Raw genomic sequence first — 25,871 nt, forward strand, 5'->3', positions numbered from 1 at the left:
AGCTCTATTTGTGTAAACAAAATAATAAAAATGTCATTTTGGTACAGCGTTGCATGACCGCGCAATTGTCATTGAAAGTACGAGAGCGCTGAAAATGGGCCTGGGAAGGAAGGGGTTGAAAGTGCCCAGTACTGAAGTGGTCAAAAACGCTGCACGGCTGCGGGAAGCGCAGAGAAATCGCATGAATCAAAAGCAACATGGAATGTCTCAGATTAACAGCGACTGCACTTAAAGTGCACTTTGCTCTTGTAGTGCAAAGTGGATTTGCCTTTTGTAAATAACCCCCATTGTGTTTTTTTTTTTTTCCAAAACAGCGCTGTTCTTTTGTTTATAGCGCAAAAAATAAAAATCACAGAGATGATCAAATACCACCAAAAGAAAGCTCTATTTGTGAAAAAAAAGGAACGCAAATTTCGTTTTGGTACCACGTCGCACGGCCGCGCAATTGTTAGTTAAAGCGACGCAGTGCCAAATTGTAAAAAGTGCTCTGGTCAGGAAGGGGTAAAATCTTCCGGGGCTGAAGCGGTTAAATGTGACCAGAGTCTGCGCTGGGAGCCTGCACTGGTAACTGGCCTGCACTGGGAAGAATGCATTTTTTGTAGTGGGAGGCCGAGCTGGAGACAGCTGGGAGACAGCGCGGTGTCGTAAATTAAAGCAGAGGGGAGAGGTCACGGCAGGAACAGTCTACTTTTAGTGCCTCCGAAACAAAATACTTTCTGTCACGGTGCTAAAATATACTGTCTGTTTTGGGAACAATGGAGAGACCACATGAAAACCACAGCGGCGTCCTGACATGCTCGGTCGCGTCCTCGCATTTATAAAGTTATAGGATGATCTCACGCCAATTACCTGATGGGAAGGTTTAGCTTAAATGAATGTGCTCAGGAATCCAAGTTTATTTATAGGGCAGGAGATCGCGATATTCCAATAGAAGAACGCGGTATAAGGGCTTGTAAACACGGGTGGCCAAGACACAACGCCGGATCTATAGTAAAAGAACACTCATCGCTCTTTGGGCGACCCCTCTTTGTAAAAAAAAAAACAGTTTTCTTCTCATCCCTGATGACCACTCTAAAGCCGCGTACACATGACCGTTTTTCATGACATGACATTTTTTAGATTGGTCATTAAAAACGATGTAGGCTCCAGAGCATTTTTCTCGTTGGAAAAAAATGGGCATTAAAAATTTAGAACAGGCTCTATTTTTCTCGACGGTCGTGTGTACGCTTTAACGACGGGGGAAAAAAAACGTGCATAATCTGCCCAAAGGGTGGAGCCATTTGAATGGAACTTCCCCTTTTTAGTGCCGTTGTACGTGTTGTACGTCACCGCGCTTTTCTCGAGTATTTTTTATCACAATCGTGTGTATGCAAGGCAGCTTGACAAGAATCCCATCGCGAAAAACTTCGTTTTTTTCCATGACTTTAAAAACGGTCGTGTGTACGCGGCATAACTTGTAAAGCCTTGTACACACAACCGGTTTTCCTGCCATGAGAGCTTTTGGCCGGGAATCCCAGCCATGTGTAAGCTCCATCACAGTTTTCCCGACAGGAAAACTGCGGGGGCAAAAAAAGAGAACATCTTCTCTTTTTCCCCGCCGGGATTCCCGGCGGTCTTTTTCCCAGCAGTTTCTTGCTGTGAAAACCGGTTGTGTGTAGGAGGCTTCAGACTCTACCTTGTTATGCCTCGTACACACGACCGGTTTTCCCAGCAGGAAACTGCCATGAGAGCTTTTGGCCGGGAATCCCGGCCGTGTGTATGCTCCATCGCAGTTTTCCCGGCGGTCTTTTTCCCGGCAGTTTTTCTATGGGAAAAACTGATGGAGCATACACACGGCCGGGATTCCCGGCCAAAGCTCTCACCGCAGTTTTTCCAACGGAAAAACCTCTCGTGTGTACAGGGGGAAAGTTACCAAGCAGGTTCTCATGTGTATGAGGCATAAGTCTGTAGCAACCAGGTGAGGGGCTGCAGGAGAGCTGAGCTGCGTCAGACGTTTGATAATGGCACCCCCATGCATAGCTTGGCGCCATTTCGGTGAGGTGTGTTTTTGTTTTTTAAAAAGGGCCGGACTTATTTTCCGCATTTTCTGCCTAGGATAGGGTGACCAGACATCCCCAGTTTTCAGGGACAGTCTGAGAACACTGTCCCCAGACCAAGTCTGTCCCGGTTTTGTCCCGGGTTGGATTTGAACAGGGGCTGGGGCAATTTCAAAGCCAGTCAGTGCAGAATAAAAAAATAAAAAAAATCTGAATTACACACCCCACTTAACCGCTCCTACTAGCTTAGGAGTGTGTATTTTTTTCTATTATCTGTGCCCCTTTCTGATGATCATGTGCTGGTCGGAGCGGAGGGAATATTTCTTCCGTTTTGGGTGCATGCCCATTCAGCTCCGCTCGCATGTTCTGCCTTGGCTCAAGTCCCGGCCAACTGCCTGCCTATCTCCTTGCCTTCCCTGGCGGAGTGATCTTCCTCTGCTGCCCTCCCAGTAGGAGCCGGGGCCTGGAGAGTAAGACTTGACAGGATGTGAGGCGAGCGGCGGCGGTGACGGGCAGAGAGTCATTGATTGCCGCCATTACTAGTAAAAAAAAAATGTCTTCTCCCGCCCTCGATGTCGCTTCAGCCAATCAGGTGACCGGTAACCAGACCCGGTGCACCTGATTGGCTGAGAGGTGGCTCAGAGCCCACCACTGTTATTCAGATGGCCGGGGCTCAACAGGGGGCCGGACACCTGAATAGTGGGCGACAATACATAGATTCATGCAATGCATGAATCTATGTATTGTTGTGTAGCACTACCCCCGGAGGAGGTGCTGGTTGTTTTGGGTGGCACATTTACCTCATGGCTCCCCCGAATTCCTAGGGGTGAATGATGCGTATTGCATTTGGTAGAAGTAAAAGGAATGTCCGCAACAGGTGTTCTTTGCTGTGCTCTTTATTACCCAGCCGGGTAAAAACAATAAACTTGTGGTGAGGAAAGTAAAGTTGAAGAAGAAAGGAGAACAGCAGATTCAGGCGTGATAAATCCGTACCCGGACAGGCCTCTCTCACTGACCTGGCGGAGTGTCACTCGGACAATTGTAGGATAAAGTCTCTGCCACAGACTCTCCTTGGTGAACTTGAACTTGAGGAAAAGTCCCTGCCACAGACCCTCCTTGGTAAACGTCAGGGAGACACCTCTGGCACAGGCCCTCTCTGATTTGCAGTTACGGAGACAATCCTCCTTAGATGAATTACGCCTGGATCTCCTTCAACTTGTTGCCCAGGTACCGACTGACAGGTGATCAATCCTTCAGTGTCCGGCTACCTTGGTCCCCGGTGGTTTTGGATCGCCAGCCTCTCAATGGCACTCCTCAGACGGACTCCCCACTGAACAGCAATACAGCTTGGGATCCCCAAAAGTGGAAACCCATTCACTCACTGGGCTCCCGTCGCTGTTCAGATGCTCCGGGCCAACATGGTCCTGGAACCAGGAACACCGCGTGGCACGCACGCCCCAGCCAGGTAGGCCATAACGCCGGGGTGCCGTGATGTGGTCACCCTAAAGGTGGGTGTCACACTCAAAGAAGACCCAGAACCAATGGCGTCTGCCCCATAAATACCCCTCCCCAGCATGCACAGCGAAGTCAAACCCTCCTGATTGGCTGCTGGGAAAGAGCACCCAAACCTTGACTCCACTGCTGCCACCTGCAGCACCGGTGTTGGAAGAACATCCCAGCACAACAGATTAAGCCCACAGCACAGCCAAGCTGAGACAGAGATCCTGTTTTACACATACCATTTTGGATCAGAGTTTAAAGCGGTGGTTCACCCTAAAAAGCAAGTTTCTACCATGAAATCCAGCATACTAGCGTGAGCTACAGTATGCCTTTATTTATTTTTTTGCGCCGTACTCGCTGTTTAATCCCGTAGTTAAAGGGGAGTTCCACCCACAATTTCACTTTTTAAATTTAAATACCCCTGTAATACACAAGCTTAATGTATTCTAGTAAAGTTAGTCTGTAAACTAGGGTTGTCCCGATACCACTTTTTTAGGACCGAGTACAAGTACCGATACTTTTTTTCAAGTAGTCGCCGATACCGAATACCGATACTTTTTTTAAATGTGTCCCCAAATGCAGCCATGTCCCCCACATATGCAGCCATGTCCCCCCAGCCATGTCCCCCACATATGCAGCCATGTCCCTCTAGCCATGTCCCTCACATATGCAGCCATGTCCCTCTAGCCATGTCCCTCACATATGCAGCCATGTCCCTCTAGCCATGTCCCTCACATATGCAGCCATGTCCCTCTAGCCATGTCCCTCACATATGCAGCCATGTCCCTCACATATGCAGCAATGTCCCTCTAGCCATGTCCCTCACATATGCAGCCATGTCCCTCTAGCCATGTCCCTCACATATGCAGCCATGTCCCTCTAGCCATGTCCCTCACATATGCAGCCATGTCCCTCCAGCCATTTCCCCCATACCTTTGCCGCCGCCGCCGTATGGAGAAAATCACAGCATTCATTTGAATAGCTGTTTTGCCCGCGCGTATAGACACTCCCCCTTGCTCGGCATTGGACAGATCACGATCACCCATCCAATCCCGAGCAAGGGGGAGTGTCTATACGCGCGGGAACACTACAGCTATTCAAATGAAAGTTGTGATGTTCCCGCACGCCGTTTAACCAATGCGGCGGCTTTCGATGCGGCGGCGGGGGGGACGGGGGAAGTATTCTATTTAGGTATCGGGGGTATTTGCGCGAGTACGAGTACTCCCACAAATACTCGGTATCGGTCCCGATACCGATACTGGTATCGGTATCTGGACAACCCTACTGTAAACTAAGGTCCGTTTTGTTAGGTTGTTACAGCATTTAGATAGTTTATAATCTAGAAATAGACCGTGGCCATCTTAAGTGTGGGCATCATGAAGCCAGACTGTATGACTTCCTGGATTTCAGCTTTGCATATCTCGCACATGCTTAGTGCACAAGCAATGTAATAGGTTTCAGTCAGGTTTGCAAGGACTACTGGGAAACATGATGCCTATCCCAGAAACCCTTGCAAATAGCCTAGGCAAATAAGGAGGAGGAAGTAATGAAGGACTACAAAATAAAGGTATTTACAAGCAACAAATTAAATAAAAATTGTCCATTCTGAACACTATGAGATTAGAGCATGCAGCACAGACAAACATAAAAAAATGGGTGGAACTCCACTTTAAGTTTCAGACTCCCCGCGGGGAATGGGCGTTCCTATGCAGAGGGGACAAAGATTGATGGCCAGCTATGGCGCGTCAGGCTTCCCGAGTAGGACTCGGCTCTTCACGGCGCTTTACGGCGCCTGCGCACAGACTAGGAGCTGACTGCGCAGGCGCCGTGAAGAGCCAAGTCCTATTTCGGCTATTTCCGGGAAGCGTAACGTGCCATCATGTTCCCCTCTGCATAGGAACGCCTACTAGTCTGAAACTTAACTACGGGATTAAACAGTGAGTACGGCGCAAAAAAATAAAATTAAGGCATACTGTAGCTTGCGCTAGTATGCTGAATGGCATGTTAGAAATATTTTTTTTTTTTTTTTTTTTTAGGGTGAACCCCCGCTTTAACCATACTCTGATCTCCCTCTAAATTTAGATAGCACCGTTACCTAAAGGAACCAGGCGCTACAGTTGATTGATGGGTGCAGGAGAGAGGGGGCGGCGCTCCTGCGCCCACTATGGACAACGCCACTGGTGCCCAGTAAGCAAGTGGTTAGACCCGCTGAAGTTGGAAGCCGATTGGCTACCATGCACAGCTGCACCAGAATTTGCACTCTGCAGCTTTAGCAAATCAACCCTTTTGTATCAGTTGAAATATTTGTAAGAGTCACTGGCGACATAACGCTAAGAATCGATTCTTCCCTGCGCAAAAATTGGGTGATGTGGTCTGCTACCAAGAAGAGGAATATTGTGGCGCACATTGGGCCTGGCTCTTAGCTGGCATCTAAGGAGGGTTTTTGGTTGCAATGTGGTGTTTTTGTGGCTGAAATTGGATAGCACCTGTCAGTAAACACAACCCCCACTGAGAGAAAGGATAACAACGTGTGGAAAAGAGCTTGCCATGTCCATAAATAACGTTTGCCGCCTGTCTCTGGTATGAGGGGTGAGAGAATGGAGCAGATTGTTCAGCAATAAAAGCCCGAAATCTTCCAGCCCCAGTTTCACGTCTCACTTAACTGTGATTAATCTCAGCACCATGACTGATTGAAGTATGGGGTACCTGGGTTTATAGAGGCTGAAAATCTTTTTTCCGAAAAGCTTGTGAGAAGCCACAAAAAAACAAACCCCATGCTTAAAGGAGTTGTGAAAGGAAATTTTTTTTTGCTAAAATTACTGTTTACAGGGTATAGAGACATTGGCCCCGATTCACAAAGCACTTACGCCGACGTATCTCGAGATACGCTGCGTTAGGTAGATTCAGAAAGAGTTAGGCCGGTTTATCAGTAGATAAGCCGACCTAACTCCGAATCTACGCCGACTTATGTTTAAGCGTATGCTCAAACAGAGATACGCTTAAACATATCTAAGATAGGCCGGCTTGCGCTGGCCTATCTTAGATTGAAATTTTTCGAATGGCCGCTAGGTGGCGCTTCCATTGCGGCCGGCGTAGATTATGTAAATGAGCCGATTCACGAACGTACGCCAGGCCGCCGCAGTCGAATTACGTCGTTTACGTAAGGCCTTAGGCGGCCTAAAGTTATTCCACCTATGAGGTGGAATAACAATGTTAAAGTATGGCCGCCGTTCCCGCCGCGAGGTTCGAATTTTTTACGTCGTTTGCGTAAGTCGTCCGCGAATCGGGAGTTACGTCGTTTACGTCCACGTCTAAATCAATAGGCCCGTACGGCGCATTTAGCCGCAATGCGCACTGCGAAATGTAGGAGCCCGGCGCATGCGCAGTGGCGAAAAACTTCAGAAAACGTGAGGTCAAGCCTCATTTCCATACAACACGCCCCCCTCCAACCAATTTGAATTAGGCGCCCTTACGCCCGCCGCGATTACACTACGCCGCCCTAAGTAAGGAGGTAAGTGCTTTGAGAATATGTACTTTCCTCTCTTACTTAAGGCGGCATAGTGTAAACACGCTAGGCTACGCCGACCTTAGTTTTGCGCGCCCCTACCTGAATCTACCCACTGGGGTAAATATGCGCCGTCGTATCCATGCGCCGTGCCCACAAACTGAGATACGCCTAAAAATAGGCTTCCTACGACCGACGTAACTTGCCTACTCCGTCGTATCGTGGGCGCATATTTACGCTGGCCGCAAGTGGCGCTCCCATTGATTTCCTATTCAAATATGGAAATGAGGGAGATACGCCGATTCACAAACGTACTTGCGCCCGGCGCATAATATACGCGGTTTGCGTAAGTCGTCCGTCCGGCGTAAAGTTATTCCCCATATATGAGGCGCGTCCCATGCAAAGGTATGGACCAGGGAACACAGCCGTCGTATTTTACGCCGTTTAAGTAGTAGGTTACGTTCACGTCGAAGGCAGTGATCCGTCGTATCTTGGGGAGTAGTTCCGACGTGATTGTGAGCATTCGCACTGGGATACGTCCATGGGACGGCACATGCGCCGTTCATTTTAAGAACTTGGATGGCACTCAGCCCATCATTTGCATGGGGTCACGCCTCATTAGCATGGCTCACGCCCACTTTCACCTACGACGGCTTACGCCGAGGGAACCAGCGCAGTTTGGGAGGCAAGTGCTTTGTGAATTCGGTGCTTGCCTCTCTGCGCTGCGTCGGCGTAGCGTATATTAGATACGCTACGCCGGCATGAATATGCGCCAATGTATGTGAATCCGGGCCATAATAGTTAACTGATTCTAGTTAAAGCGGGGGTTCACCCTATCAACGAAAAAAAAATTTTTTTTTTCTTTTACCATAAAATCAGGCATTGTAGCGCGAGCTACAGTATGCCTGTCCCGAATTTTTTACCCCCGTACTCACCTTGTACGCGTAGATCGAAGATACCGGGGAATGGGCGTGCCTATGGAGACGGAGGATGATTGACGGCCGGCTCTGGCGCGTCACGCTTCTCCGGAAATAGCCGAAATAGGCTTGGCTCTTCACGACGCCTGCGCATAGCCTGTGCGCAGGCGCCGTGAAGAGCCGAGACCTACTCCGGCTGTCTTCGGGGAGAGTGACGTGCCAGGGCCGGCCGTCAATCATCCTCCCTCTCCATAGGCACGCCCATTCCCCGCGGGAGCCGAAATCTACGATGTCCGATTACAAGGTGAGTCCGGGGTTAAAAAAATCGGGACAGGCATACTGTAGCTCGCGCTACAATGCCTGTCTCAATGGTAAAATCAAGCCAGTGAGGGTGAACTACCGCTTTAACTGATTCCTTTTAAAAACGATTAAAAATAGATAAAAATCAATCATATAATGTACCTGTAGTTTCTAGTTTCGCTTTTGCATCTAGTTTCGTTTTTGCATGTTATTTACTGCCTCTGTGCTATACACGGCATACAAAGCCATGGAGCAGTGATGATTTGGAAAATGAAACTAGAAACTAGACTAAGGTGACCAGATTTTTAAAATGAAATCCGGGGACATATTTTTTCTTTACTAGTAGTAGTAATGGCAACAATCAGCGACTCTCTGCCCATCGCCGCCCACCTCACAGCCTCTCAAGTCTTTCTCTTCGGGCCCCGGCTACTAATGGATGGTGAGTGGAGGAATATCACTCCGCCAGGGAAGGCGAGGAGATAGGCAGGTGGCTGGCCAGGATTTGAGCCAAGGCAGAAGAACATGCAAGCGAAGCTGAATGGGCATGCGCCCGAAACTGAAGAAATATTCCCTCCGCTCTGACCAGCACATGATCATCAGAAAGGGGCACAGATAATGGGAAAAATACAACCCCCCTATGCTAGTAGGCACGACGGAGCGGGGTGTGTAATTCTAATTTTTTTATTTTAATTCTGCACTGATTGTCTTTGAAATTGCCCCTGCCTCCTATTAAATCCAATCTGGGGACAAAACCAGGGACAGACTTTGTCCGGGGACAGTGTCCTCAATCAAGGGACTGTCCCCTGAAACTGGGGATGTCTGGTCACCCTAAACTAGACACACAGTAATCACACCTCCTTGATTAGTGACCACAGAGAGAAAGCTCCCAGCACTGTGGTCATCAGGAAACAGACAACCAGGAAGTGTGGAGATCAGAGAAGAATTACAGCACTTGAGAGCAAAAACTAACAATGGCCCAGATTCAAGAAGCAATTGCGCCTGTGTAACCATAAGTTACACGGCGCAATTGCTTACTTGCTCCGGTGTAACGAGTGCTCCTGATTCAGGAACCTCGTTACACCGACTGCAGGCTAAAATCTGAGCGGCATAAGGCTCTTATGCCACGCAGATTTTAGGCTGCATTCTTGCGGGGGCCGCTAGGGGGCGCTCCCATTGTGATCAGCGTGTAGTATGCAAATTGCATACTACCACTGATTCACAAACTTGCGCGGGCCCTGCGCAAGCCAGGTACGGAGTTTCCGTACGGCAACTTTAGCGCAAGGCTGCCCCTTCTAATAGTAGGGGCAGCCAATGCTAAAGTATAGCCGCCGCTCCCGCGACGTGAAATTTGAATTTCACGTCGTTTGCGTAAGTGATTCGTGAATGGCGCTGGACGCCATTCACGTTCACTTTGAAGCAAATGACGTCCTTGCGACGTCATTTGCCGCAATGCACGTCGGGAAAGTTTCCCGACGGAGAATGCGCTGTATGCTCGGCGCGGGAGCGCGTCTAATTTAAATGATTCCCGCCCCCGGAATCATTGAGCGCGCAATGTAAATGATCCCGCCGGGGGCGGGAATCATTTAAATTAGACGCGCTCCCGCGCCGAGCATACAGCGCATTCTCCGTCGGGAAACTTTCCCGACGTGCATTGCGGCAAATGACGTCGCAAGGACGTCATTTGCTTCAAAGTGAACGTGAATGGCGTCCAGCGCCATTCACGAATCACTTACGCAAACGACGTGAAATTCAAATTTCACGTCGCGGGAGCGGCGGCTATACTTTAGCATTGGCTGCCCCTACTATTAGAAGGGGCAGCCTTGCGCTAAAGTTGCCGTACGGAAACTCCGTACCTGGCTTGCGCAGGGCCCGCGCAAGTTTGTGAATCCAGTGGTAGTATGCAATTTGCATACTACACGCTGATCACAATGGGAGCGCCTCCTAGCGGCCCACGCAAGAATGCAGCCTAAAATCTGCGTGGCATAAGAGCCTTATGCCACACAGATTTTAGCCTGCAGTCGGTGTAACGAGGTTCCTGAATCAGGAGCACTCGTTACACCGGAGCAAGTAACCGATTGCGCCGTGTAACTTATGGTTACGCAGGCGCAATTGCTTCTTGAATCTGGGCCATTGTTCGTTTTTGCTCTCAAGTGCTGTAATTCTTCTCTGAATCAGCTACTGCTCCGTGAATCGAGGGCAGCGCAAAATATTTGCGGGGGCGCAGGGCAAAATCGTTGCCCTGCTCCCCCGCAAATATCGCGCAAATGTACCTGAATCTGGGCCAATGAGGACATGAAAACAGCACTGCATTAAGGTAAAGGAAGCTATTAAGATAAAAAAAATAAAAAATCCTTTACAAACCCTTTAAAATCCAATCCAAGCCAAAACTTTTTTCAAAACAAAAATTTGCTTGTGCAATTTGCCCCCGTGTTCCTTGAAATAATTTAAAGCCCACTTCCGTGTTTAAATAAAAACCCACCACCCAGTTCCTTCCTGTCCTCTGCCCATCATGCTGGTATTTAATAAACGCCCATTATCTGAATATCATCCTTCTACAGTCACTGCCCTAATCTCCTTCTGGTTATGAATAGGCAGCATCCTGTGGGTAGAGTTGAGTGTTCGCCAACAATGCGTGTTGGGTGACGGCCACACCTCCTGTACTCCAGAGGACTGCAGGGATCGATGAACTTTTTGTGCACTGACTTCCAGGTTGAGCAGTAGTGGTGCGTCCATAGTGGGCGCAGGAGTGCCGCCCCCTCTCTCCTGCACCCATCAATCAACAATACATAGATTCATGCATTGCATGAATCTATGTATTGTCACCGCTGCCGCCCCCTATTCATGTGTCCGGCCCCCTGTTGACCGCCGGCCATCTGATTTACAGCGGTGGGTGTGTTTTGGAAGTGCCTGATTAGAGCAAGAGGCCTGTGGGCTCTAATCGGCTTCCAAATGGTTAACCAGAGGGCGCACAGGCTGTGCGTCCCCTGGTTAAACAGTGCTGTGTTAGGCTGCATTCACACCTGAGCGTCGGTCGTTTTTTTTGGGCGTTTTTTTTCTGGCGTTTTGTTGCACGTATTTGCGCGTTTGCATACAGCGTCGTGCGACGTTTTTGTACTTCAGCGTTTTTTATTTTAGCCAATAGGAAAAATGATCATCTTTTCATCACTTGTTGCTATGTTGGTAGATTTTTTTTAATCTTCTGCATGGGCGACAAGTTCTATTTATTAAAGCGACGAAACGCCCGTAGCAAACGCCCGTTGTCGCGCGATACGCTCAATTCGCGCGTTTCCCATTACTTTCTATGGGGAAAAAAACACTCAAATACGCCCAAAGCGCACGATACGCACGACAAAAACAGGTCCGGGACTTGTTTGAGCTTCGCGCGACAGGCGTTTGGGCGTTCAGGCGTTCAGGTGTGAACAGTCACCATAAGGAATAATGTTAATTCTCCCCTCTGGCGTTTGTGAGCAGTGCGCTTCAGGCGTTAAAACGCCTAGATGTGAATGGGGCCTTAGGGAATCGCTTCCCTAACACTGACTCGTCTCTCAGCCAATCAGGTTCACCGGGTCTGGTTACCGGTCACCTGATTGGCTGAAGCGGCAGGCTTGGAAGGACGAGAGGACGAGCGGGCGGGAGAAGATTCTTCCTCATCGAGGAAAAAATGGAGGACACCGCTCACCGCCGTCACCCGCTGCCGACCCGAGACAAGGTAAGGGCCTGGGAAGATGGCGGTTATGCGGGGGGAAACGTTTGGGGCACACTGGCAGCATTGGGAACACTGGCGGCATTGGGCACATGGCACACTGGACACATTGGCAGCCTTTGGTGGGCACAGTGGCAGCCTTTGGTGGGCACAGTGGCAGCATTTGGTGTGGGGTTTTAATCAAATTCTTTTGAGTATATACGGTACTAGAATAATACAAAATTTATAGGAAATGGGCACAGTAAGGGCTGCAAATGGGCACAGTAAGGGCTGCAAATGGGCACAGTAAGGGCTGCAAACGGGCACAGTAAGGGCTGCAAACGGGCACAGTAAGGGCTGCAAACGGGCACAGTAAGGGCGCAAAATGGGCACAGTAAGGGCTCAAATGGGCACAGTGGGAATGCAAATGGTGACAGTGAGGATCCAAATGGGCACAGCAAGGTTGCAAATGGGCACAGCGAAGCTGCAAATGGGCATTGTTGACCCTCTTTCCACTTACAGTAGCTGCTGCATTTCCCACCCTAGAGTTTATTTGCGCCCCCCCTAATTTTTTTTAGCACCAGCCGCCACTGAGGTTGAGTGAGGTAATTCAACCTGTAAGTGGAATGGTGGCAGCTATCGGACTTTCGACAGGGGGCAGCTCTAGGGAGTAGGTGAGTATTGCAGAAAAAATTCCAGAAGTTAATGAATTAAAAACTTTATTTTAAAGGTGAAGTTGAGCTTTAAAAATGTCCTATTTCGGAGTTAATTAGTTTTTTCTTGTATTTCAGGTTCCCCGATTGTGATGAACCCTATCCTCGAATGGTGGACCTCAGCCTCTCCAGGGAGCCCACAGATGACACCCCACTAGCAGTGCAAAGAGACTACGGCTTCTGGTGTCCCAGGGAGCTTAAAATTGACCCCGAGTTGGGTTACTCCTTTTTGGGAGTGCGTGATTGTTCCCCACCCTGCCCACACATGTACTTCCGAAGGGAAGAACTCGCCTTCGCTCGATATTTTATTGGAGTTATTTCTATAGTCTGCCTTTCAGCCACCTTGTTCACCTTTTTGACGTTCCTCATTGATGTGACCAGGTTCCGGTACCCAGAAAGACCCATCATATTCTACGCCGTCTGCTACATGATGGTATCGTTGATTTTCTTCATTGGGTTTCTACTGGAAGACCGAGTGGCGTGCAACCCTGCCAGCCCCACCCAGTACAAGGCCTCCACCGTAACCAAAGGATCTCACAATAAGGCTTGCACCATGCTCTTCATGGTTCTGTACTTCTTCACCATGGCTGGCAGTGTTTGGTGGGTGATCCTCACCATCACCTGGTTCTTGGCAGCTGTTCCAAAATGGGGGAGCGAAGCCATTGAGAAGAAGGCACTCTTGTTTCATGCCAGCGCGTGGGGCATCCCGGGTACCCTCACGATCATCCTTCTTGCCATGAACAAAATCGAAGGGGACAACATCAGTGGAGTTTGTTTTGTTGGCCTGTATGATGTTCATGCCTTGAGATACTTTGTCCTAGCACCCCTCTGCCTGAACGTTGTGGTTGGCGTGACTCTACTTTTAGCTGGGATTATTTCTTTGAACCGAGTGCGGATAGAAATCCCTCTGGAGAAGGAAAACCAGGACAAATTGGTGAAATTTATGATCCGCATTGGCGTGTTTAGCATTCTGTACCTTGTGCCCCTCTTGGTGGTGATTGGCTGCTATTTCTATGAGCAGGCTTACCGGGGGGTGTGGGAGACCACGTGGATTCAGGAGCGGTGCAGAGAATATCACATCCCTTGCCCTTACCAGGTAAGGCCTCTTCCATTGTTTAAATTTCTATGGATTATTATTTCAATTAACGTGACACTTACCTGAAACGTTTATTTTGCTTAAAGCTGAACTCCCATGCTGGGGTTATTACTGTGACCATTGGCATCAATGCTGGAGGTTATTATTGTGACCATTGGCATCAATGCTGGAGGTTATTATTATGACCATTGGCATCAATGCTGGAGGTTATTATGACCATTGGCATTAATGCTGGAGGTTATTATTATGACCATTGGCATCAATGCTGGAGGTTATTATGACCATTGTTGGCATCAATGCTGGAGATTATCATTGTGACCACTGGCACAAATGCTGGAAGTGTATTATTGTGACCACTGACACCAATGCTGGGGGTTATTATTGTGACCATTGGCATCAGTGCTGGGGGGCTATTATTGTGACCATTGGCATTGGTGCTGGGGGCTATTATTGTGACTACTGGCCTTAATGCTGGGGGTTATTATTGTAACCACTGGCACCAGCTCTGGGAGCTTTTATTATGGCAGTTGGCACCAGTGCTGGGAGCTATTATTATGACCATTGGCATCATTGATGGGGGTTATTACTGTGTATATTGGCATCTATGCTGAGGAGGGGGGGGGGTGGTCGTAACCACAGGCACCAGTGCTGGGGGTTGTTATTGTGACCATTGACATAAATACTGGGGGTTATTATCATGACTACTGCCACAATTGCTGGGGGTTATTATTGTGACCACTGGCACCAATGCAGGGTGTTTTTATTGTGACCATTGGCACCAATTTAGGGTGTTATTATTGTGACCATTGGCATCAATGCTGAGGGTTTTTATCGTGACATACAGGCACCAATGTTGAGGGTTATTATAGTGACCACTGGCAGTAATGCTGGGGGGTTATTATTGTGACCATTGACATCAATACTCTGGGTTATTGTCGTGACTACAGGCACCAATGCTGAGGGTTATTATTGTGACCACTGGCACCAATACTGAGGGTTATTATTGTGACCACTGGCACCAATGCTGAGGGTTATTATTGTGACCACAGGCACCAATGCTGAGGGTTATTATTGTGACCACTGGCACCAATGCTGAGGGTTATTATTGTGACCACTGGCACCAATGCTGGGGGTTGTTATTGTGCCCATCGTCAGCAGTGCTGGGTGTTGTTGCAATAACTGGCATCAATGCTGGGTGTTATTGTAGTAAGTGAAGTCAATCCTGAGAGTTTTTGCATGCACTGGCACCAACGCTGAGAGTTACTATTGCTGCCATTTACACCAATGCTAGGAGGTTTTATTGAGGTGTCTGATATCAGTGCCGGGGTCATTTATTGCATCCACTGTCACAAGTGCTTGGGTGAGGCTACTGACACCAATTCTGGGGCTTATTACTGGGGTGACTGACACTAGTGCTGGGAGATTACTATTGAGGCCATGAACACCACTGGTGGGAGTTTAATATTACTACCACTGATGCCTACAGGCTTAATTTACTCCCTACATTCTCTTTAGTGTGTGTACTGTAAAACCCAAAAATACAGCAGGACCAACATTTTGGGATCTGGGGTAAGTTACAGCCCCTTAACTTTAAATGGACTGACTACCTTGACTCAATATACAGTAGTAGTACTTCAATGCACAAATACAAGCTGCTATTATGCAGCCCTCTGGACGGGTCAGGGGCCATACTTGAAAACCCTGGGAAAGCCTATTGACTCAGTATAAGTCTAGGGTGGGAAATGCAGCAGCCACTGTAAGTGGAAAGAGGGTCAACAATGCCCATTTGCAACCTTGCTGTGCCCATTTGCAACCTTGCTGTGCCCATTTGCCTCCTCACTGTGCCCATTTGCGCCCTTACTGTGCCCGTTTGCAGCCCTCACTGTGCCCGTTTGCAGCCCTCACTGTGCCCGTTTGCAGCCCTCACTGTGCCCGTTTGCAGCCCTCACTGTGCCCCGTTTGCAGCCCTCGCTGTGCCCCGTTTGCAGCCCTCGCTGTGCCCGTTTGCATCCCTCGCTGTGCCCGTTTGCATCCCTTACTGTGCCCGTTTGCATCCCTTACTGTGCCCGTTTGCATCCCTTACTGTGCCCGTTTGCAGCCCTTACTGTGCCCGTTTGCAGCCCTTACTGTGCCCGTTTGCAGCCCTTACTGTGCCCGTTTGCAGCCCTTACTGTGCCCGTTTGCAGCCCTTACTGTGCCCGTTTGCAGCCCTTACTGTGCCCGTTTGCAGCCCTTACTGTGCCCGTTTGCAGCCCTTACTGTGCCCGTTTGCAGCCCTTACTGTGCCCATTTGCAGCCCTTACTGTGCCCGTTTGCAGCCCTTACTGTGCCCGTTTGCAGCCCTTACTGTGCCCATTTGCAGCCCTTACTGTGCCCATTTCCTATAAATTTAGTATTATTCTAGTACCGTATATACTCGAGTATAAGCCGATCCGAATCTAAGCCGAGGCACCTAATTTTACCACAAATAACTGGGAAAGCTTATTGACTTGAGTATAAGCCTAGGGTGGGAAATGCAGCAGCTACTGTAAGTGGAAAGAGGGTCAACAATGCCCATTTGCAGCCTTGCTGTGCCCATTTGCAGCCCTTACTGTGCCCATTTGCAGCCCTTACTGTGCCCATTTGCAGCCCTTACTGTGCCCATTTGCAGCCCTTACTGTGCCCATTTGCAGCCCTTACTGTGCCCATTTGCAGCCCTTACTGTGCCCATTTGCAGCCCTTACTGTGCCCATTTGCAGCCCTTACTGTGCCCATTTGCAGCCCTTACTGTGCCCATTTGCAGCCCTTACTGTGCCCATTTGCAGCCCTTACTGTGCCCATTTGCAGCCCTTACTGTGCCCATTTGCAGCCCTTTCTGTGCCCATTTGCAGCCCTTTCTGTGCCCATTTGCAGCCCTTTCTGTGCCCATTTGCAGCCCTTTCTGTGCCCATTTGCAGCCCTTTCTGTGCCCATTTGCAGCCCTTTCTGTGCCAATCTGCAGCTTAATGTACGGTACCTTGTTGCATGTTGTACCACCTTCTCCCACTGTGTTAACTGTAGACGGCGGACAGGACGGGCATTATCCGACGGGGGACCCATCTCGTCAGAACAGCGGCCGTTGCCGGGTGTATTGCGCATGCGCGAGCACGTCCTTCGTTCAACGCACGATAATCACATTACACACCAAGAAAGACGTTCTCGTGGACGCGCAGTACACCCGGCAACGGCTGCCGACTAGTTAACACAGCGCTCCCGGGTGAGACTCGAGTATAAGCCGAGGAGGGGGGGGGTTTTTTGCATAAAAAATTTGCTGAAAATCGCGGATTATACTCGAGTATATACGGTAATTCTGTTTAATATTCTTGTTTCTTCGAAAAAAAGTTATATATTAAAATACAGATGTTCTGACGATAACGCATTGTTTGGAAACGGCAGGGCATACACTTGAACTCCCCTTTAATGTTTGCACATTATTGTCATTTTTATGACATCACAGTGTAAAAAAATTGCACATTTGGATTGCTTAGAATAATGTCTATGCCCTAACGTAGCTTTTTAAGACTAAATATTCAATAAGGTGTCTCACTCCATTCCAGTAATGTTTGCAGCATGTATTGTAGATGAGGTTCAGCAGCATGCGATACTGTAAATGACCTTTTAATAGATTTGGCACGCTCCCCGCAGGGAGAGCGCAGTAAGAAAGGAGGAATTGTTTCCTGGGACCCGTCTCAACTGCTCGTTCTGCTTTTAAGTCACTCAGCACGGAGCTCTGTAAATAACTCTTAAAGGAAATACGGCCATTGCAAAACATTAAAGGACCAATATTGTATTTCGTCCAACAATTAAAGGAACCTTTAAAGTTCACCCCTGTCAAAAGACTAAAAAAATCTTGCATTTATTGTAATCTAGCTCCGAGGAAAGGGCATACCTGTGGATTCAATTTTCATTTCGAATTTCATCATTTGCACTTGGCTGCCTTGCACCTGGCTATCAGGCGGTCTTATGGGGGAGGACAGGAGGCCAGGTCTGGGTCATGGTGGCTGACAGAGGAGAACTGGAGTCCAGGTCTCTGCCACAGTGGCTCATTGAGAACGGGAGGTTGGGTCTGCATCAAGTTGACTTGTAGAGGAGGGTAGAATGCCAGGTGTCACTGTCAAGGGGGCTTATAGAGGAAGACAAGAGGTTAGGTCTGTGCCAAGGTGGCTCATAGAGGAGGACAAGAGGTTAAGTCGGCATCAAGGTGACTTATTGAGCAGGGTAGGATGCCAGGTGTCAAGGTGGCTCATAGAGGAAGCCGGGTCTTTGTTAAGGTGACTCATAGAGGAGGACAAGAGGTTGGGTCGGCATCAAGGTGACTTATAGAGCAGGGTACAATGCCAGGTGTCAAGGTGGCTCATAGAGGAAGCCAGGAAGCCGGGTCTCTGTTAAGGTGACTCATAGAGGAGGACAAGAGGTTGGGTCAGCATCAAGGTGACTTATAGAGCAGGGTAGGATGCCAGGTGTCAAGGTGGCTCATAGAGGAAGCCAGGAAGCCGGGTCTCTGTTAAGGTGACTCATAGAGGAGGACAAGAGGTTGGGTCAGCATCAAGGTGACTTATAGAGCAGGGTAGGATGCCAGGTGTCAAGGTGGCTCATAGAGGAAGCCAGGAAGCCGGGTCTCTGTTAAGGTGACCCATAGAGGAGGACAAGAGGTTGGGTCAGCATCAAGGTGACTTATAGAGCAGGGTAGGATGCCAGGTGTCAAGGTGGCGCATAGAGGAAGCCGGGTCTCTGTTAAGGTGACTTATAGAGGAGGACAAGAGGTTGGGTCTGCATCAAGGTGACTTATAGAGGAGGACAAGAGGTTGGGTCTGCATCAAGGTGATTTATAGAGGAGGACAAGAGGTTGGGTCTGCATCAAGGTGACTTATGCCTCGTTTCCACTGAGCGGATCGATTTGGTACGCTATTTTGAGTGTTTCCATTATGAAAGTGGCCCATACAACCAAACCATACCGCACCATTCTGGGTCCTGCTTCAGATGTGGAGCCATAGAAAATGGTACGGTTTCGGTTAGGGACGTTGGCGGACACGCTAGGCATTTTTTCTAAACCCTGTATGGCCCCTGAGGCCCTGACGGTCCGACTTGCAGTGGAAACGCTCACCTGAATAGGCCAGACAATTCTAACCCTTCCAAACGGTACCGACCCGAACCATTCCGCTCAGTGGAAACGAGGCATTATAGAGCAGGGTAGGATGCCAAGTGTCAAGGTGGCTCATAGAGGAAGCCCGAAAGCCGGGTCTCTGTCAAGGTGACTCATAGAGGAGGACAAGGTGTTGTGTCTGCATCAAGGTGACTTATAGAGCAGGGTAGGATGCCAGGTGTCAAGGTGGCTTATAGAGTAGGGTGACCAGACATACCTGGTTTCTGGGGACAGTCCCCGGATTGAGGACATTGCCCCCGGGAGCCCGTTCTGTCCCAAGATTTGTCCCTGAAATTAAGGACCTATCCTGTGTGGGTGCACCACAAATTTTCAACGTTTTGTGGCATAAACTACTTTTAAAGAGCAACATATAATCGTGGCGCTCCCCTGAAGTTCCCCAAACACATAATAGTGCCGCTCCCCTGAAGTTCCCCAAACACATAATAGTGCCGCTCCCCTGAAGTTCCCCAAACACATAATAGTGCCGCTCCCCTGAAGTTCCCCAAACACATAATAGTGCCGCTCCCCTGAAGTTCCCCCAAACACATAATAGTGCCGCTTCCCTGAAGTTCCCCAAACACATAATAGTGCCGCTTCCCTGAAGTTGCCGCCAGCCTGGCGGCTGGTCGGCAAGCAGTTAACCGGTTCCCGACCAGGGCCTGTAGATTTACGTCGGCAGAATGACACGGCTGGGCAAAGTAAGTATATTTACATCACTTTTATATTCCCGCCGGGCGCGCGCGTGAGCCCCTTCCGCGAGCTCCGTGACCGTGCCCGCGGGACACGCAGACTCAATGTCTGCCGGTGTCCCGCAGTCGGGTCACAGAGCTGCAGAACAGGGAGAGGCAAATGTAAACCAGCATCTCCCTGTTCTGCCTAGTGACACTGTCATTGATCGTCTGTTCCCAGTCATCTGGAACAGTGTCACATGTAGCCACACCCCCTAACGGTAAGAATCACTCCCAAGGTCACGCTTAACCCCTTCAGCGCCACCTAGTGCTTAACCTCTTCCCTGCCAGTGGCATTTTTACAGTAATCAGTGCATATTTAAAGCACTGATCGCTGTAAAAATGACAGTGGTCCCAAAAATGCGTCAAAAGTGTCCGTCATAATGTCGCAGTCATGATAACAATTAGCTGATCGCCGCCATTACTAGTAAAAAAAATATTAATAAAAATGCCATAAAACTACCTCCTATTTTGTAGACGCTATGAGGCAGATCCACAAAGCGAGTAGATACGCCGGCGTACTTTCACATTTCCCGCGTCGTATCTTTAGTTTGAATCCTCAAAACAAGATATGACGGCATCTGTGTTAGATCCGACAGGCGTACGTCTTCGTACGCCTTCGGATCTCAGATGCAATTCTTCGGCGTCCGCTGGGTGGCGTTCCCGTCGTAATCCGCGTCGAGTATGCAAATTAGCTATTTCCGGCGATTCAGGAACGTACGAGCGGCCGTCGCATTCTTTTACGTCGTCTTTAGTCGGCTTTTTCCGGGGTATAGTTAAAGCTGCTGTTTGGTGGCGTATAGTTAAACCTGCCATGTTAAGTATGGCCGTCGTTCCCGCGTTTAATTCGATTTTTTATTTTCGTTTGCGCAAGTCGTCCGTGAATCGGGATGGATGTAATTTACGTCCACGTCCAAAAAAATTATGTCCTTGCGACGTCATTTAGCGCAATGCATGGCGGGAAATTTAGGGACGGCGCATGCGCAGTTCGTTCGACGCGGGGACGCTCTTCATTTGAATGAAACACGCCCCCTACTCGCCGATTTGAATTAGGCGCCGTTACGCCGCGAGAGATACACTACGCCACCGTAACTTACGGTGCAAATTCTTCCAGGACAACAAAAAAAGTAAGTTACGGCGGCATAGCGTATCTCAGATGCGCGGCGCCGGGGCAGATCTTTGTGGATCTTCCCCTATAACTTTTGCGCAAACCAACCAATAAACGCTTATTGCGATTTTTTTTTTTTTATTTTATTTTTTTACAAAAAATATGTAGAAGAATACGTATCGGCCTAAACTTAGGAAAAGAAAAAAAAATTTGGGGGATATTTCTAATGGCAAAAAGTAAAAAAATATTTTTGTTAATTGCACAAAAAATAAAAACCGCAGAGGTGATCAAATACCACCAAAAGAAAGCTCTATTGGTGGGAAAAAAAGGACGTCAATTTTGTTTGGGAGCAGCGTCGCACGTCCGCGCAATTTTCAGTTAAAGCGACGCAGTGCTGAATCGCAAAACGTGGCCTGGTCTTTGGCCAGCCAAATGGTCCGGGGCTTAAGTGGTTAAAGCAGGTAAACTGTAGGTCAGAAGAAGACCGTCTATAGGCCAAATGGACCTGTCGAAGAATCCTGGAGGATCTCAGAAGCATCCCAAACTGCTTCCATTGACACAGGCCCTATTACCCCTCACTGACACAGCGGGGGCCACCTTACAGCAGCGAGCGCTCTACTATAAACTGTATACATTCATAATATAAATACTCTGCAGCGTTGTGTCCCACTAATCATCGCTTATCATAACCCAACTTCCTCCAACGTAAACACATTTCTACAGCTACAAAGGCTAATCTCAGCTCTGGCCGCTTCCAGGGAAATGACCTTCACCACAGGGCCGATAAGAGGGCTTTGTACAAGTGTGTCACACACTCAAAGTAAACCTCTGCTAACGCGCTTTATACATTTACACCAACCACATAACCGCTTGGGGTTTCCGAAATATACAGGCCCTTTCTGTGATTAAAAAAACAAACACTTTAGGACTTGGGAATGAAGTGTGCTGGGATTTTCCTTCACTTCCTGTTGGGACAGGAAGTTGGGAGTTCTCTCTAGTAAAGGCACGGACACAAACAAAGCACTTTTTTTGTATACTAGGGAAGGGTTAGAGCCCCTTCTAGGTATTTAGACTTTATGGGGTTGATTTACTAAAGGCAAATAGACCATTCACTATGGGAAAGTTGCAGTTGTTTTCCCCCCAGACGGGGAGGGGGGCACAGGGAGCTGTCCCTGCTGGGAGAACACAGTGATTATTGATAGCGGCTGCACCTGCAGGCAATAATCACATGTAAAATTTCAGCATGCTGGTTGCATCCAAGTTGATCGACTTGGGTACAATCGGCCTGTACATGGATGGTTAGAAGCTTGGTTGGTCTTTGATGACGGAGATTCAAACCATCTATGACTGGCTTGTGTTCCAGGGAGAATTCTCCTTGCAAAGTGCAACTTCCCTACCAAACTGAACAGCCTATTTGTCACCAGGGCTGTCTTAATGAGAGGGCACACCTGGGCACTGCCCAGGGGCCCCATCTGCATGGGGGGCCCCTGCCTTTTCCCCAAAGCAGCTAGTCCTTGAGCCCGGGCTGCCCCTCTACATCCCAGATATCCCTCCAGCACTCTGACCCCTCTACACCCATATATCCCCTACCTCCAACTATGTTTACCTGCACTGTCTCCATTGTAGGGGCCCCAGAGCATTACTTTGCCCAGGGGCCCATGATGCTATTAAGACGGCCCTGTTTGTCGCTAGTAAATCGACCCCCCCCCATATGTTGTCTTGTCCTGGTAACCACATTCCACCCCCCCCCCCCTTTTTATTCTAGTCCTGCAGTTACAAGTTACAATGTAGAGGTAAAATCTCACCAAGAGGCTTGCAGGCACAATAAAAAGTTAAAGTGGTACTAAAAGGTTAATTTTTTTAAAATAACAAACATGTCATACTTACCCCCACTGTGCAGTTCGTTTTGCACAGAGTGGCCCAGATTGTCTTCTTTTGGGGTCCCACAGTGGCTCTCTCGGCTCCTCCCCGCAAGAGCTAACCCCCTCTGGGAAGCTCTATCCCGAGGGGGTTACCTTGCGGGCATGCTTCTGTGTCATACACTCGGCGTCCATAGACGCCGAGTGTATTACTCAGTCTCGCCCCTCGGCGGCCGCGTCATTGGATTTAATTGACAGCAGCAGGAGCCAATGGGCTGCGCTGCTATCAATCATCCAATAAAGAGTCGACTAGAGCTCGGTGAAAGCAACGCGGGATCGCGCCCAAGGAGATTCGGGTCTCAGGTAAGTAAAACGGGGGCGGGGGGCGGTGACTGCAAGGTGTTTTTTCACCTTAATGCATAGGATGCATTAAGGTGAAAAAACACAAAGCTTTACAACCCCTTTAATGGCGTTTTTTTATGCGGTCTCCAAACAGTCCTATCGGAAGAGGTGATAACCACAGGGGATTTATAGCCACTCCCTGTAATGAGACTCTCTTATCTCATTCATCTGAGAGAGGGTGAGACGCAACTACAGAGAATGTTGATAGAGATATCTCGCCACACAGCCCCTATCTTGAAGGCATTGGGTTTCCTGAAACCCTGCAGCACAGCATGCTGGGACTTGTGGTTCAGCAACAACCTCAGCTGAGTTGGCTGATGATTTATACAAAATGATGTGTTAGGTTCAGATAATGGAATATAAAAAAAAAAATTGTCAGATTTTCTAGGTATTTTTAGACGGATTCAGGTAGAGCGGCGTATGTTTAAGCTGGCGTAACGCATCCCATTTGCACTACGCCGACGTAACATAGTGAGGCAAGTACAGTATTCACAAAGCACTTGCTCCGTAAGTTACGTTGGCGTAGCGCAAATGGGCCGGCGTAACCCTGCCTAATTCAAAGTAGGCATGTAGTGGGCGGGCTACATTTAAATTAACCGTGACCCCATGTAAATGAGGGCCGTTTGTACGGCGCATGCTCAGAATCATGTCGCAAATACTCCGTAACGATGTCGGCTCAATGCTTTCGACGTGAATGTAACCTACGCCCAGCCCCATTCACGTACGCTTACGCAAACGACGTAAAATACGACGGCTTTTCCGTCGTCCATACCTTGCATGGGCTGCGCCATCTTTTTGGTGGTTCATCTTTACGCCGGCGTATGTCTTGCGTAAACGGCGTATCTTACTGCGACGGGCGTACGTACGTTCGTGAATCGGCGTATCTTGCTCATTTACATATTTGACGCGTAAATCCACGTACACGCCCCTAGCGGCCAGCGTAAATATGCACATAAGATACGACGGCGTAGGAGACATACGTTGGTCGTATCTTGGCCAAATTAAAGCATATCTGGTTTCCAGAATACGCTTAAATATGCGACGGCGCGCATTCGGACTAACGACGGCGTATCTACTGATACGCCGTCGTAAGTCTTTCTGAATCCGGCTAATTGTATTGATTCGTTGTTTAATGCCCCTAGGATCCCAGCACTGCTGTGTTTCAAAAAAGGATTGCTGCTCTAAGCTCCAGTCCTCTAAAGCACACTCCCTTTTAGGAACTTACAGGTGCTGGGTTACTACCGAGTGGGGGATCAGCAGAGCTGGGGGTTACTACTGAGTGGGGGATCAGCAGAGATGGGGGTTACTACTGAGTGGGGGATCAGCAGAGCTGGGGGTTACTACTGAGTGGGGGATCAGCAGAGCTGGGGGTTACTACTGAGTGGGGGATCAGCAAAGCTGGGGGTTACTACTGAGTGTGGGATCAGCAGTGCTGGGGGTAATTAGTGAGTGGGGGATCAGCAGAGCTGGAGGTAACTAGTGAGTGTGGGATCAGCAGAGCTGGGGATAAGTAGGTGTCATTGGTAAACACGGTAAACACGCTCCAATGACACCAATGATGTGACACAATTTCTCCCAATGATTCCAATGACGGGGCAACAATTCTTCCCAATGACACCAATGATGTGACGCAATTTCTCCCAATGACACCAATGATGGGACACAATTCTTCCCAATGACACCAATGATTGGGCACAATTCTTCCCAATGACACCAATGATGGAACACAATTCTTCCCAATGATGGAGCACAATTTCTCCCAATGACACCAATGATGTGACGCAATTTCTCCCAATGACACCAATGATGGGACACAATTCCTCCCAATGACACCAATGATGGGACACAATTTCTTCCAATGACACCAATGGTGGGGGATTGTTTTCTCCCACTGATACTGGAAAATGTTGTACTCCCAATGGCCACAGTCCGGCCCTCCCTAAAGTCTGAAGGACAGTGAGTGGGGGGATCAGCAGAGCTGGGGGTAACTAGTGAGTGGGGGATCAGCAGAGCTGGGGGTAACTAGTGAGTGGGGGATCAGCAGAGCTGGGGGTAACTAGTGAGTGGGGGATTAGCAGAGCTGGGGGTAACTAGTGAGTGGGGGATCAGCAGAGCTGGGGGTAACTAGTGAGTGGGGGGATCAGCAGAGCTGGGGGTAACTAGTGAGTGGGGGGATCAGCAGAGCTGGGGGTAACTGGTGAGTGGGGGATCAGCAGAGCTGGGGGTAAGTAGTGAGTGGGGGATCAACAGAGCTGGGGGTAAGTAGTGAGTGGGGGATCAGCAGAGCTGGGGGTAAGTAGTGAGTGTGGGATCAGCAGAGCTGGGGGTAACTGGTGAGTGGGGGATCAGCAGAGCTGGGGGTAACTGGTGAGTGGGGGATCAGCAGAGCTAGGGGGTATCAGTCAAACATTGCAATATGAACTTGGTAAACACGCTCCATCATGAGTTTGCAGTCTTGTGCCCATACAGCAAGTATTGCTTATTTAGCCTTCAGTCCCCAGTGTTGTCCTGTACAATACATGACATATGTACAGCCCCAGAGTCTGACTTTTCTCTGCTAGACTGGAGGCCACCACAGAACCTGAATTTCTGGTTTTCTAAGCATTTTCCAGCCCCAGGATCTCTCGCGGCTGCAATACGATCTAGATGGCTCATTTTCAGACGTATTTTATCTGCACAGTTTTGAGAGGATTTCTTCCGAGGTGGCGGCTTAAAGTTCCTGAGAGGAGAAGAGATAAAGAAAGGGGGGGGGGGGCGAAATTGGCACAACTTTTTCTTCTAAATGAGGACTTTCTTCAAGTGTTTGGTTACAGGGCCGATAAGATTCAACACTTCTCTGCTTCAATAAAACATTTCATTCATCA

The 25,871-nt window shown here is 48.9% G+C and overlaps 1 protein-coding gene across 2 annotated transcripts in view; it reads left to right on the plus strand.

Moving 5' to 3' along the window:
• Positions 1–25,871, plus strand: part of FZD3 (frizzled class receptor 3) — a 124,058-nt gene that overhangs the window by 68,716 nt on the left and 29,471 nt on the right. For both annotated transcript variants that reach the window (XM_040348129.1, XM_040348130.1), the window contains exon 4: positions 12,732–13,749. In XM_040348129.1, the coding sequence (XP_040204063.1) occupies positions 12,732–13,749 (1,018 nt within the window). The remainder of the gene's footprint in view (positions 1–12,731; positions 13,750–25,871) is intronic.

This window comes from Rana temporaria, chromosome 4 (genome assembly GCF_905171775.1).
Source record: "Rana temporaria chromosome 4, aRanTem1.1, whole genome shotgun sequence".
Classification (NCBI taxonomy): domain Eukaryota; kingdom Metazoa; phylum Chordata; class Amphibia; order Anura; family Ranidae; genus Rana; species Rana temporaria.